This window comes from Artibeus jamaicensis, unplaced genomic scaffold (assembly GCF_021234435.1).
Source record: "Artibeus jamaicensis isolate MK-2021 breed Jamaican fruit bat unplaced genomic scaffold, CSHL_Jam_final contig_456, whole genome shotgun sequence".
Taxonomy (NCBI): domain Eukaryota; kingdom Metazoa; phylum Chordata; class Mammalia; order Chiroptera; family Phyllostomidae; genus Artibeus; species Artibeus jamaicensis.
Genome location: NW_026521839.1, coordinates 6412302 through 6427664, shown reverse-complemented (window position 1 = coordinate 6427664; position 15363 = coordinate 6412302). Strand labels below are relative to the sequence as shown.

The 15363-nt window shown below is 33.4% G+C and overlaps 1 protein-coding gene across 9 annotated transcripts in view; it reads left to right on the top strand.

Moving 5' to 3' along the window:
• The window catches only part of MATR3 (matrin 3), a 51905-nt gene that overhangs the window by 25166 nt on the left and 11376 nt on the right, over positions 1-15363 (top strand). For 6 of the 9 annotated variants that reach the window (XM_037147509.2, XM_037147507.2, XM_037147508.2 and 3 more), the window contains 2 exons: positions 9209-10293; positions 15076-15137. In XM_037147509.2, coding sequence (XP_037003404.2) covers positions 9382-10293; positions 15076-15137 — 974 coding nt within the window. In that variant the 5' untranslated portion in view covers positions 9209-9381. The remainder of the gene's footprint in view (positions 1-9208; positions 10294-15075; positions 15138-15363) is intronic. The other 3 variants (XM_053666475.1, XM_053666476.1, XM_053666474.1) reach the window with 1 other exon arrangement.

Below are 15363 nucleotides of genomic sequence, written 5' to 3'. Positions count from 1 at the left end.
TCCACAGGGACGTTTGCCATTTACTGTAGAGGACTATTTCCTTGGTATTTATACTGTTCTGTGGCCCTATTCTGTGGAATATTTCTATTGGCCCAGTTACAGTTTTTCTGTCTAGATATTTCTAGAATGGTTATGGTGATTCCGAAATTTCTAGTCTTTTCAAGTGCGCTGGAGTAATGTGAGAGTCGTTGATTTCCCAGGTCGTAGTAGATTTTGTATTGATGCTGTGTTTTGCTTGTTGAAGGGGGCTTGAATGAAGATTTTTAAATGGTAAGACAATTTCCTTCTAAGTAAATGTAAACTGTACTCTGCGGGCAAAAATAGTATCTGAGGCTTAAATGTTCAGAATAAAATTTCCCTTTAAAAACTAAAAGGTTAGTTTCCTACGCAGTCTATCGACGTAAGTTTTTCAACATTAGTATTGTTTTAGTAATCAAGAAGGCAGGGAAAACTGATTGCTGGGAGAAAGATCTGTGGTGTCTATCTACCAAGCTGTAAGAATGTTTCTGCAAACTCGAAATTAAACACAGTCGAAGTACTACATTCAGATTTTTCTGGCTGATTATGTAACATTTTGGAAAAGCAGTTCTTTAGCCAGATGATGTTTGTGTTGAAGAGCTTTAAATTTACATTTCTGACTTTACATTTAACATTATATTCTAATATTAGTGTATATTTCACCCAGACAGGAAATTTTCTTTTTATCATCTTTACATACCTCTTTTCTCGGCAATGTGTAAGTGGGGTTGCTTTTATGTAGCGTTTTGAACTAATTAAGGATTTAACCACCCTTGAGCTGAATATTATGTGTTGAAGGAGTCTTTAAACATACTGTTTTTGCTAATACTTTTAGGGAAGTGTGAACACTAATATTACAAGTCAGTTAATATCAAATTTTAACAATGGAGGAGTGCAAAGAAAATGTGTTGCACAATTTTAGAAATAAAATGTAGTTCATATCATTAATTTTATAGAAAGTCAAAGCCCAAAGAAGTTACAGATTAATGTACATAAGTGTTAATCTCAGTTATTAAGCATATTAAAAACCTGAAAGATTTAACATTTGGAGATCTCATTGTGTGGCTATCAAATGTTAAATACAGCTATAAAGGGAGAGTAATGACAGGGAAATGATAACAATATAGCATAAATTGTGAAGAAAGAAAATGTAATAAAACTCTTCTGATGCCATATTTAATATTTTGTTATTTAAAGGAATGTGAAATAGAAATAAAAATAGAAATATTTTTCTATTTTTAAAAGAAATATACCCCAAAATGTTAGCTCTGAATGTTGACGTTATGTGTGATTTGTATTTTCTTCCTTGTGTTTTTCTGAAATTTCCTCAAAAAATTATATTTACTTTTGTAATGAAGGGAGGGAAAGGAAACATTTTTGTAAATGTTAGAACTGTTAAAAAGACCGGAGTTTCGTTGTTTTTTTAGGATCCCCATTTTTGATGGGAATTGTTAGAAGTGACCCAGCATCTTGAAGAAATGCAGTTTACAAGTGACAGAAAGTAGTAGTTCTAGTTGTGTGAGATACTCTGGTTATTATATGTAGACTCACATAGGAATCAGAAAACATTATTTTAAAATACTAAGTTTGCTAATTACTGGGACTAATGCTGTTTAGTTTACAGTATGAATCATAGCCATTAATTATTTTGCGAATGAGCAAAACCAAAGAATCGGATAAGGATTTATTAGATATTCTTAGCACATCTGTTGTTTTTATATATTTCGTTTAGTTATAATTGCATTAAGTGTTCCGTACTGTGGCAATGTGTTCTGAGTGTACATGACTGGCTTTTGGATAGAGGATACTAAGTTCTTTGGGGGTGGGGTAAAAGGTTGTAGATGGTGTAGTTTTGCTCTTTTAATTCATAGCTATGTAATGAGCCCTTCTCACCAGATCAATTAAAGTGTTGAAAAAACTAGTCTCTTTAAAGGCTAATGATATAAAATACTTGCTTTTTTTTTTGAAAGTTTTTAAAATGGCATCTTTGATTTAGAGTCCCAATTAACCTGTGGTACATATCTTAGCAGAAATCCGTTAGTGGGAAAACAAAAAAGAGTGCCATGGTGGGGGCTGGGTGTAGTTCTTCCCAGCTACTGCTCTTCCATACACTGCTGGATAAGAAGAGCAAGGGTTGGGGGGGACCACCTGTAGTGGATGTCATAGTGGTCAGGTAGTAAATGCAGCAGGCATGGAAAGTAGTAAATTGATAATAGGGTCTGAAATAGGATCTCTGATTTGCAGTATCATACATAGATTGCTAATGAAGAACTTTGTTTTTCAAGGTGATTTGTATGGTTTTCTCCCTCCACCTTTGTGGGGATTACTATGATATGATATTAAATCTTTGGTATAGAAGAACCTATATCATGTGTGAAATTTTAAAGTCAGGTGTTTGAGCAGGCAGTGATTGGAAAAGGAATAGTAATAAGTAAATACAAACATTTGTATTGGGTTGTCCAAAGGTCCCCTCAGTTTTTTTCTGTAAAATAAATGACATATTTTTTTATTTTCACTAATAACTATTGATTTGGATATTTTGAATATGTTGGCTGTCTCCTGCTCTTAGATTCCAGTGGGTAGAGAGGCCAGGGGTGCCACTAGAGGCCAAGATGTTTGTGCTACTACACGTCTTCCAATGCCTAAGACAGCCTCACAGCAAGGAAGTATTTGGCCAGATTTCAGTACCAAGAAACTTCCCAAACCACTTTTGACATGTTCAGTCAGTTACAGCACCTCCTCCAAACACTACACAAATCTTTTTTTGCATTTCAGTTGTTTTTGCCTCTTGAAATAATAAAACATAACATGGCAAAAATGTTTTGTATCTTCTTTCATCTCCAAAGTTAAAATGGCTGCAAACATTGCTGATTTTGATATTTTTTTAACATGCAGATATGACAGCTGTCACAATACAGTCTAACAAAATTGTTTTGAGTAAAGACAAACTAAGCACTACTAGAACCATTGTACGGGAAAACATAATGGACTTTTTGGCCAACCCAGTATTTAAAGTATTCTTGGCTGTGAGTTGTGAAACTTCAGAATAACTTGGAATACTTAACTGTGTCTTTGTATGGACTGTGGTATTCCAGAAAAGCACCGTGAAGGAGGCAAATTTACACTTAAATGTCAGGAGACACCAAGAAATTTTTATAGTTCTCTTGGTAAGTCCAGAAACTGGAAACAGCCTAAATGTTAATCAGTTGCAGAACAGATAAGTATGTACCATAATAGTATCAATATTGCAGTGAAAATGTGAGGGGAGCATTCTGGGTAATAATTTGTACAGGTACTGAGCAGCCTCTGACTGCTCATAAAATGACCTCTCTCACAAGCTGTTGTATGGTAGAAAGTAGGTTTAGGTCAGTAGGAGGCAACCAGTATATGAAAGGCATTGAAAACCATAGTGTGAACTTCATGTGATAAGTAGTGAGGTGTGTAGTATGTTTTTAAGCAGGAGAGTAGAAGATAATGAGTGATGTTTTCAGAAGTTTATATTGGAATCTGAATATGGGTGCATGCAAGGAGGCCGCCCAAAAGGCAGCAGGACTGAAGATCTCCAGTAAGGTTATGGCAGAGGAAATAGGTAAGGACTTTGTTCTGGAGAAGTAGAAGGTAATTTAAAGGTAGATTGGCATGGAGAATGAAGAAGGTAGGGGGTTAATTTGCACACTTTAACTAGAATTCATTTCTGTTTTGGTTTTACATGTCTAAGTAACTACAAGTCTTTAAATTTGGTCTTTTAAGCTGATTCCGGTTTGGTAATTAACAAGGTTCAAATATGAATTCTGACTTTCATAGAAATGAATGGGACATAAAGATACAGTGCAAGTAAAAGGTTTATAAGCTCTTTATGCATATATCTCGTGATCAGTCCTTTTATCTCTAAAGTTTTCTCCTTGGTCTTGAAAAATCAGCTTGAAAAACCACGATTACATAGATTGTGAGTTTACCATGTGACAGACACCATTCTAGGTATTATGAAATAGCTATTATTTACATATTGGAAGCAAGTAATTTGCCCAGGGTCACACAGCTGTTTTGTAATAACACCAGGATTTAAATCAAGGTATTATGGGCTCCAGAAATCTCAGATATACCAAACCAAAGACTTGTATAAGTGTTTGTGGAAGCCAGGAAAGTAGAACATAGAATGAGGATAGGGAAAAATTGAAAGCATTGCAGAATGGTGCCTTGATGAAAACTACTAATTTTGCTATTTATAAGTAGAGAAAAGAGTAAGCCATGTTAGTAGTATCAGATCAAATAAGAGTCAAAATTGTCCAGTAAGTAGAATAACTTTCTATGCTGTAGTATGGGTTTATTGATTAGTTTCCTTTATTGCTTAAATCTTAAAATATTTAATGTCTAATTGAAAGTCACTAGGAAAAAAACTTAAAGCTAGGGAAAAGAAAAATATTCTAAGTCTAAATAGGAATTCCTTCTACTAATTAACATATTTTCTATTTTAGCAGCTGAAGACACTGTGTGACACTTTGATCTGTAGCCTAAGAATCAAGAAGTGGTCTAGAAGTTGAATCCAGGGCTATAAGATTGATTAAGAGCAATAGTCTTAAAGCACTTAAAAATACTAATTGTGGTGGTGGTGGTGTTTTCCAGCCTTTCTGGCACTACGTTTTATAATATTCATCTTTCCTATTGTGTGATGAGGCACACACTACATGTATTGCATTATACAAAACTGAAAATAAAAGAGCTGAGGCTTTATTGCTAAGGGGTTTATTTAATTTTTTAAAAAACCTTTTAAGTCACTCATAGGTATGCAGTAGTGATATGAAATTAAGCACTGAAGAGTAGATAAGGAAAGTATAAGGTTTCAAAGTAGCTTAAGCTCTGTATTAAAAACTGAGTAGTTCCTCATATATTGTTTTTGAAAAATTAAACCCTTAAGTGAAATAAAAGTTACAAAAATATATTGAGAAAATAATTGGTAGTGAATAACTTTAAAATGAAAATTTACTAACATTTTAAAATGGAAAGTGTTAATAAACTATTAATAAAATTAATAAGCAAGAAAACTTGAAGGAATTGTTAACCTAATCCTGACTTTATGCAAAGTTCCAGGCACCATTTTCAGTACATTCAGTAGTTTTTCTTGGATACCGGCAATCTATACTTCTTTTAAAAATTGATTTGAAAAAGAGAAGGAAACAGATTTTTCATTCCACCCATTTATTAATTCATTGGTTGTTTTGTGTATGTTCTCTGGCCAGGGATTGAACCCACAACATTGGTAAATTGGGATGATGCTCTAATCACCTGAGCTAGCTGGCTAGGGCCTAACCCTGTACTTTTTAATTGGAAATGATTAAGGTGCTTGGTTTAAAAGTTCTTACCACAGGAATCAGTGCTTTTTGTGTGTGTGTGATTGACAAAAATTAAGCAGCTACCTTTCTAAATGATGCTTCTTTGAAATTACTAACTGAACAATTCATGCCCTTTATGATTGACACAGTTAGGGCATTTTTACTGTCACCGGTATTGTTGGTTGCTTCCTTAAACACATTTGGTATATTTTCATAAGAATAAGTTAAATCAAGGATGTTTGACATTGATAAAATATTTGGGGAATCTGAAAATTTTCTTTACTCTTTGTGTTTTTTAATTCAAAAGGGAGAGTGCTGTTAAGAAACAATAGTTTTCTGGCTGGTGCTTGTAAGTTTTTATGTGAAAGGGGTTAATGTCAGCATGAAGGTGTTTCCATGAGTGTCTCTACAAATTTTATTGTTTTGTCACCTTAAAATTAGTTGTTTTAAAGAAGTAATTCACACACTAAAGAGCATAGCTAAAGATCCAACATCTAGATACGGAAAAACCATTTGTTTTTGCTCTTCATGAACTTTATGAGTGTGTTAAGCTTTGTTTTCTGAAATATTTTAGTATTCCATTTTTTAAATTGGAGACGACCTAGTAAAGAATGAGATAGCTAACTATTCATGAATTGGGAGGATTGAATATTACTAACTCAAAGTTAATTCTTAACCACACATACAAATATTTGTTCAGATGTGGAATATGAAGCTACCATATTTAGTAGCATTTACAATTAGTCCATAAACTAGCTTTAAATTCTAGGTTAATTATTTAATAGAATTGTCTATAAAAGTGAGTTTTAAGCTTGTTTGTTAAGAATTTGATCTGGCTGGTGTGACTCTGGATTGAGCACCAGTCTGCAAACCACTGGATTGCAGATTCAATTCCCAGTCAGGGCACATGCCTGGGTTGCAGAGCATGTCCCCCCAGTAGGGGGTGTGCAGGAGACCACCACACATTGACGTTTCTCTCTCCCTTCCCCTTTATTTTTATTATAAAAATAAAATCTTTTTTAAAAATTAAGAATATGAGTATGTACCCTGGCTGCTGTGGTCTGGTTGAATGAGTGCTGGCTTGCAAACCAAAAGGTGGCTGGTTCTATTCCAGATCAGGACACATACCTGGGTTGCATGCCAGGTCCTCAGTTAAGAGGTGTGCAAGAAGCAGCTTATGGATGTTTCTCTTGCACATTGATGTTTCTCTCTCTCTCTCTTTCTCCCTCACTTTCCCTCTTTCTACAAATAAATTAAAATTTAAAAGGAAAAATGAATTTGAGTATTGTAGTAAATGGCATTTGTGAAGCCTAATTACGGATAATGTTTTTTAATGTTCTTTTTTGTAAGTGCAAGGTTCTAAAATGGGTAAATAAGGTTTTGACATTACATTTCAGAATTCTCTTCAAGGATCTATTTTTCAAACTTATTAATCTTTAGTGTACTATGAAAAGGCAGTTTTATTATGGGGGGGATTTACAGTAAAAGAAGCTGCTCTCTTAAAAGTCTTTACTAAACATCCAGTATCGTGCTAACTTTAATAGGTGGTAGCTTTTGCTTAAATGAGCCTTTTAAAACAGCTTGTCTTGTGTTTACCATTGATCAAAGATGCTAAAGGAATTCTTTTTATAAAAGCTTTTTAAACAGTGTTGTCATGTCTGATTTCTCTTAGTTTCTTTGTTCTAATAATAAAAAAATAAGACTTGTTTAATTATGTGTGTTTCAAGGGTCTGGGTTGATTTTTCAGTAATATTACTCTCATGTCATAGTGTGGGGATGTATTTAAGTTGAAACTCTGAGTAAAAAGTATTTAAGGTTATTAATGAAATTGCAAGTTGTCATGGAATTTACATTTTTTGTCTGGCCCCTTTTCTGACATCCATTTTCTGTTTTAAGGCTATCTTCTACCTTCTCTTAACCTTTTCTTTTTTGCAGACCCATTGTTTTCATTCTATCTTACAAAGAAAAGTAATTGAGATCTCTAATCTAACAAGCATTTTCTTAAAATGGGATGAATTTAAAAGTTTTACGCATGGTCATAATACTATCGTATAATTTCCCTGAGGGAAAAAGAATAGTTCTTTTTTAAAAAACTGGCTTTTCAATAATACAAAGTTTTGACTATTACATGAAGAGCAAACCTGCAATGAATGACATTGGTACTTTGAAATACTGATTTTGAAAACCCTGTAAAAGTTTTGATCTTTTACAATAAAGTGTACATGATAATTTAGAAGGCCCTACCAATGTTTTTACGCAGTATTTCAAATGCTTTTCTGTATGGCATTTACAAGACATATCAAAGAAACTTTCATCCAAAGAAGTCCACTTACTCTTGTCTTTATTTTTGTTAATCTTATCTAAAGTGTATGTAGTTTATATAGTGGATCTCATCCAGAACTAGTTTCTTTGATGTCCTTTCTCAAGTTCATCTTTCTTGGTATGCAAAAACATCTGTAATTCAGTCACCTCTGATAGCATTTCTGTGTCTTTTTAACTTTTTTACATCTTTTTGTAAAATGTAGTCCTGCCTGTAACCTTTTTTGAAAAGTGCTTTCTCTACCACTGTATTTGTTCAGTGTTTCCTCACTTTATTCTGTCACTGGTGGGATTGATTCCATAATAGACATAGCTATTGACTATTGCTTGTTTTTACTAATAAAGTTAATGATCAAACATAAAACTTGACTAAACAAAGCCTTCACGTAGAATTCCACAGCAAACAATTCAACTTCTGTATGTAGTTGTGATTATAAAAAATTGTTGTCATTAAGGCCATTTTTTGTGTACATCATTTAATAATTTTATGAGAATCGTGCATACTTTGCAAATTCCTACCTAACTTTCTGAGGTGAAAATAAGAAAGAAAATGAAAATAATTTCATCTAGAAACACAACTTGGGTGATTGTATTCAGAATTTATACTTTTCAGTTGATTATGGCTATTCTTGGGGAAAGTTTTCAGAAGTCTACACAAGCAAGATCTTGTTTTCATTTTTCACCTGTTTTGAGCTCTAGAGGTGCTGAAGCCCTGAGCATTAAGTGTTGGTGGATGCTAATTTGGGGAGTTTCACTTCTTTAAATCACCTACACTTTCTGTATTTGGGGTTTTTTTCTTGGGAGGTCTCTTATTTCTATACTCACCGTACTTGGTTCTTACCTTTTATGATTAGAAATGAAATAAGCACTGCCTAACATAGGGTAGACAGTGAGAAGGCAGTTAGTTATATGGTCTAAATTTGTGCAGCAATCCTTGACCTGTAGGAAGTCACTTAATTTTCTTCACATCTGTCTTCACCTCAAATTGATTTTGCTATATAAAGATCTCAGCTATTGCGTTTGGTCTTAGATCTTATACTAGGTACTTGACACCTAAACTTCACTTGTGATTTTACTTGGTTCTTTCTGATACTTATAATAGGTCTCATTTTCTAAAGCAGAATACAACTAATTCATCTTTGACTTGTTGACATTGATTTTTGTTTTGTTTTGTTTTTAGTCTTCTGGAACTTAAGCATCATACTATAGGGTGTATTTTTATTCTTCTGAAAGAAGCGTCCCATCTATATTTTTACCAAAATTTTGATGTACTCAGACATCTAACCCTTCAATTGAAATGTTTTTAAATTTAGTATGAAATTCCCTTTAACAGTAAAACTCTAGCATGAAAGACTACTTTTTAAATATATGCAGGCTCTGCATACATCTGGAATCTGTTTAAGACATATAATAAATTCCTTGTTAAGTTTGAGATCTTGAATGTTTTTTTTTTTTAATCAACATGATGCATAAGTTTTTTTCTTTAAAAAACGGCATCTACTTAAAGGGATTTATGACTAAAATTGCTTATTTTTCTACAGAGTTGTCTGCTGGTTCTCAGCTTGAAGAAGATTCTACAGTCCTTATTGATCCTTTTTCTTGGCGTTACCATTTTTTGAAGCACAGTTAACCTAGTTTTCTAGTTTGAGCTTTCTTTTTGGCCATCTTTAAAAAATTTTTTTAATCTATAAGCTAGACGAGAGATAGTTCTACAATGTCCAAGTCATTCCAGCAGTCATCTCTCGGTAGGGACGCGCAGAGTCATGGGCGTGACCTGTCTGCAGCAGGAATAGGCCTTCTTGCTGCTGCTACCCAGTCTTTAAGTATGCCAGCATCTCTTGGAAGGATGAACCAGGGTACTGCACGCCTTGCTAGTTTAATGAATCTTGGAATGAGTTCTTCATTGAATCAACAAGGAGCTCATAGTGCACTGTCTTCTGCTAGTACTTCTTCCCATAATTTGCAGTCTATATTTAACATTGGAAGTAGAGGTCCACTCCCTTTGTCTTCTCAACACCGTGGAGATGCAGACCAGGCCAGTAACATTTTGGCCAGCTTTGGTTTGTCTGCTAGAGACTTAGATGAACTGAGTCGTTATCCAGAGGACAAGATTACTCCTGAGAATTTGCCCCAAATCCTTCTACAACTTAAAAGGAGGAGAACTGAAGAAGGCCCTACATTGAGTTATGGTAGAGATGGCAGATCTGCTACACGGGAGCCACCATACAGAGTACCTAGGGATGATTGGGAAGATAAAAGGCACTTTAGAAGAGATAGTTTTGATGATCGTGGTCCTAGTCTCAACCCAGTGCTTGATTATGACCATGGAAGTCGTTCTCAAGAATCTGGTTATTATGACAGAATGGATTATGAAGATGACAGATTAAGAGATGGAGAAAGGTGTAGGGATGATTCCTTTTTTGGCGAGACTTCGCATAACTATCATAAATTTGACAGTGAGTATGAGAGAATGGGACGTGGTCCTGGCCCCTTACAAGAGAGATCTCTCTTTGAGAAAAAGAGGGGCGCTCCTCCAAGTAGCAATATTGAAGACTTCCATGGACTCTTACCGAAGGGTTATCCCCATCTGTGCTCTATATGTGACTTGCCAGTTCATTCTAATAAGGTGAGTTAATGCAACAGATGCTTCTAATTTCTTTTACATTGTAGTGTCTATTCTGTATTTACCTATATCTTTTACTTTAATTCTGTAGTCTGGTGACGCTGAGTTGATCAAGAATTTTTATACTTTTGAGAACACTTTATTTGGAAGCTTAATTGTTTTTTGAACATTTAAACCAGGGCTTTACATTAATACAATCTGCCTAGATTACTTCTGGCCACAAAGCTGTCATCCACTGGGATTATCTTGTTGGTTTTTGGCATCAGTATATTCTTCTTAATCATATTTAAGCAGTCTTTTTTTTTTTTTGTCTGCTTTGTTGAATTGTTTTAAGCATTTTTGTTTTTTTGCAGTCAATGCACTCTGCCATTCAGGATGCTAGATTTTAGCTCTCCATCTGTCTTGATTGCTGATTTGTATGTAGTAAAGATGGATTCTTGAACAATTCTCTTTTTTTCTTTATCTGTGGCTACAGGGAAAGAGTTAATGTAGAGCCCTGGTGTGTGTTTCAGTATGTTTTATATTTTAAATTAGTTCATTCTTCCTTTTTTAATTTCCCTTTAACACAAATTCTCATGCTATGACTGGAGTTTTTCATCATTTTTTTTTCTCCTTTTCCACAACTTTCTTAAACATACTTCAGAACTCACTTTTTATTATCACATGCTGCATCTATCCCTTTAGAGACTTAGAAAAAATCAACTACTGCAGTATTCTGCTCTATGTTCCTCATAAGCATAGTCTTTTTCTGACTTAGGCTTAGACTTCTGGTATAGTCATTTGAGCAAAAAAGTAAATAAATAAAGGTATATCAAATTCTCCTTTGCTTTAATGATCACATCTGGCAAAATGGGAACTTTTTCAAAATGCCCTTTTCAATATGTTGTCTTTTTCTCTTGCAACGTTGCTATTTTACTTAATTCTCTGATTTTTTTCAATATATAGTGCAGTTGACTTAAAAGTCAGCATTATAGCACTCTACTAGCTTGATCTATAATCTGACCATCCGTTTTTCCTGATGTGCTGCATAGTTAATTCTGTTTAATGGGAACATGTTGCTGCCATGAAATTGATAGTTATTGTTACATGGGCTTTTTAATTTACAGTAACATCTGGAAAGGTCATTTTCTTATTCCTCTTAAATGGAATTTTTAGCGAGTATTGTTTTTTTGAGTAAACTAAATAAATTAATATTAGAGACTGTAATCTGTATCTTAGTATTTTTGTCTCAGATAATTAAGAGACTGTTTGAATTTAGAGTACTTTAAAAATGTCTTTTAAACATAATTCTTAATATGTACTTATTTACAAAAATCTTAATGTATAGTATTAAGTACTATACAAGGAATATTTTAATCTTTATTTCATACCAAAATCAGTATCATTAACTACTAAATTTAAGTTCATAGGTTTTCATTTAAGACAATCCAAAAGTCATAGAAATTTGGAAATTTTGTGTGGCAGGTGTTTTGATGTTGTCTTTTTCAGATTTGTTGGATAATACTATGTATGTCATGGAATTTAGTTTTCAGTACTAAATTTCAAGTTCTAGATCTGATGGGAGCTGATTTATCAAAGAGGTTCATTAAACTTGTGTGACTCAGTATTTTTGTTAACTTCTTGCCTCTTTGCAGTAATTGCAATATTGATCGATGTTTTCAGGTAGGAGCTCTAAATTCCAAGGAAAATGACTAAAGTGTCTCAAATGAAAGTGATTGTAGGGATTTAAAATCTTTGTTACTAGAGTCATAAACCAAAACCCATTGTTAGAAGTCCCCTTTTCCTGACTTTGAGCAGTAATTTAACCTTGTTACTTGCATATAGAAAACAATTGAGTAAAGGAACAAAAAAGGAAGCCATGGGAGGACTTGAATCAAAAAAAATTTTTATTTTATATATATGATTAATTTCTCTCCAAATTTTACTACTACTAGTTCCTGTGCAGTGATATTAATATATGATAGTAAATAGATCTAAATTAACATAGAACAGTTTTAAAATTTCAATGAAACTTTGAGTTCAAGAGTAAGGTACCGTAACTCTAGTGCAAGAGGAGAGGTACTTTGAACTTGTAAAAATGCTTAGGCCCTAGCTATTTTGGTTTTCTTAGTATTGGGAATATTTAAGAACTAGTTTGTAGAGGCCCTTTGATTCTTTTATTTACAAAATTTATAATTAGTTGTAAATTGGACCAATTTTAAGAAGTGTAAGCACCTGGATTGATTCTCAATATATTTTGGTGTCCTTAATATAACTGATGTTTCCTGGGTACCTGCATTATTGGAAAAAATAATTAAATATTCACATTTAGCAGTGGTCCTTACTTATTTGATAGCTGATATAGGAACAACTTCAGAGAAAATTCCTATGGTGAAAGTAGCTAATGAAAAAAATTTTTAACATTTAATCCTGCTCTCTGGTATTGCTGCATAACTTGGAAAATCTGTTCTTTTCACTTAGTGGTAGCATTAAATAAAGTACATGATCAAAACTTAGTAAAATGAAATGAGAAACTTTTAGGTGAAAAACATCCTAATTAGTCATCATTATTTTTGCTATTTTAAGTGACTTTCAGTGATGGTGTTGCTTTTCTTTCTTTCTAGGTCATTTTAGAATGTCACGTTGCTTTTCTACGCAACCTCAAATTCTTTCACTTAAAGAAAGCTGCCCTTTCGCTGTCTTGTCACTTGAGTTCATAGTTTTCCTTTTAGTATTACTAGAAGACATGTTATTCTTTATTCTGCCATTCCAGAATTGCTTCTCCAAATTATCCTTCTTTATATAACTGTTTTCTTACAGAGCTTTTGCATTCAGACCATAAATCCTTGTTCTTTATTAATCTGATGGAAGAATTACCTCAATGTAGAATCCAAAGATAGGGGTTTTCAAAAATCCCTTTGATTCTTAATCTTCACTCTAAACCAAACAGTAAAAGATCAGATGTGGTAATACAGATTAGTTTGGGTGGGCTTGGGAGATTTGTAACTGATTCTTTCATCTTGGCCATCCTTCTGGTACGTCAGTATTTACAAAGATCAGCCACACTTAGCATAACTTTGAACCTTTAAAGGGCATGGGGGATTGGATATTAATAATTTCTGTTCAACTAGAGACCCTTGCCATCTCCTATGAGTTAGAGAAGCATGCCTTAATAGGCTATTTTACTCCTCTCCCAACATACTACTTTTCAAGAATGGTTTTAGTTCAGAAAATTCTAAATTAACTTGTTTAATCCCTGTTCTGGATTTTGTGAACTTTACCTATGGTGCCCCTTCCTTACAGCCATTTTAAAAATGGTCTCCAACAAGTCAGTAGTCTTTTACTTTACAAGTAAAATCTTTTTATGTCCCAAATATCTGGATGTAGAGCCAGCTGGACAGATTTCTTTGAATTTCTTCTTAATTAATAGCCATTATTTTCAAAAGACAACCTAGATTTGAGAGCTAGATCTTCAAGTTCTGAGAATTTCTATTCTGTGTGGATGTATTTTATCTTAGTGCTCTCACAGGATTTTAGTTAATTGTCTTACGTCATGGGAATGTATATAAACTTGTAATATAAAGCAGTTTTTTTAATTAGGATCCCATTTATAAATATAAATCTAAAGCTTTTCCAAAAGGCATCTCTTGTAATACAGTTCCTTTTAATTCAGCTCTAAGTGAGACCCTTTTTAAAAACATTGCTTGACCATGTCTTATATTCCAAATATAATTGTATTAGGTAGTGTGGGTGTTGCAAAAGTTGTTGCCTCATTTTGTGGGGATTTATGAAACAATAATACTTAAAAAGCAGGAATCGTAAAACAAAGTTTTTATAAGCAGTGTAATAAATAGTTCACTTTTTGAGCACTTTCCATGTGCTTGGCACTGTTTGATAAGCAGTTTTGCCTTTCATTACTTACTTTTTATAAAACCAAAGGAGAATACTGAATCACAGTGAATTTATTTTGTACCAGGGATTCACATCTAGCAAGTAAGTGAAACCTTGGAAGTGGAATCCAGGCAGTGTGCAGCACAGCCTACTTTTCGTAACAGCTTTTTTTTTTTATGTTACCTAAAACATCAATCATTTATACATAAAATAGGAAAAATATTAATCCCATTAAATTTATAAGATAACCAAAAGCAAATACTGACTACGGTGTTTCCTTCATTAAAAGTTAGAAACAGGCATTAAAATCTGCTTCTTTATTTTTGCTAAATACAATGGGGGGCTTAATTTTTGGATAAATGAGGAACATTTTCTTAGAAAAACCATTTCTGTTTAATCATCTTAGCTTTTTATATCTGTAGCATACTTGGATCATACCTCAAAGGCTGGATAAAATTAATGCTTATATCTTTACTTGTTTACATTTAAAGCATCTTATTTCCTAGAAAAGTAGATATAAGCATGACTATTTGTCATATTTAGAATGCTAAAAAAAAGCATTTCTTAAATGACATGAATAATTTGGTCTACAACAAATTAATGTCTCGCTGATCTCAAGGTCAGTTACTATTCTTGATCTTTATTAATAACTCTGTATCTTTTCCCTGTCAAGTCTATTAGTATATTAACCAAATTCATCCAGTTTTTCCAAGAATGTGCTTGGCGTATTTGAGGGCAGGATCAAGATACATGGCTTCGGAGAAATGGTTTTAAATTCAGTATGGTTAGTGAATGTGCAGGTGTTTGTACAGGTTATGATATTGCATGTAGGTTAACATCCTAAGAGTTTGAATGGTTCAAATGAAAATATTTTAGCTTTATTTTTGTTAATTCTACTAATTTACTTTGCTGCAGGAGTGGAGTCAACATATCAATGGAGCAAGTCACAGTCGTCGATGCCAGCTTCTTCTTGAAATGTAGGAGTTTGAAATACCTTTAAAGCATCCTTAATCCTGAATCAGAAACACCCATTGATTGATGTTTGGAAGTTGGTTATTTACTTGTAATATTCACGTTGTTATTACTGCATAGTTGATACTGTCCAGGCAATGCTAGTTACAAGGGATCTTTAATGGAATCAGTTAGATTTCAGTGATAGTGGTACTTTGTTACTTAATGTTTCTATAGTAAATTATCATCAGT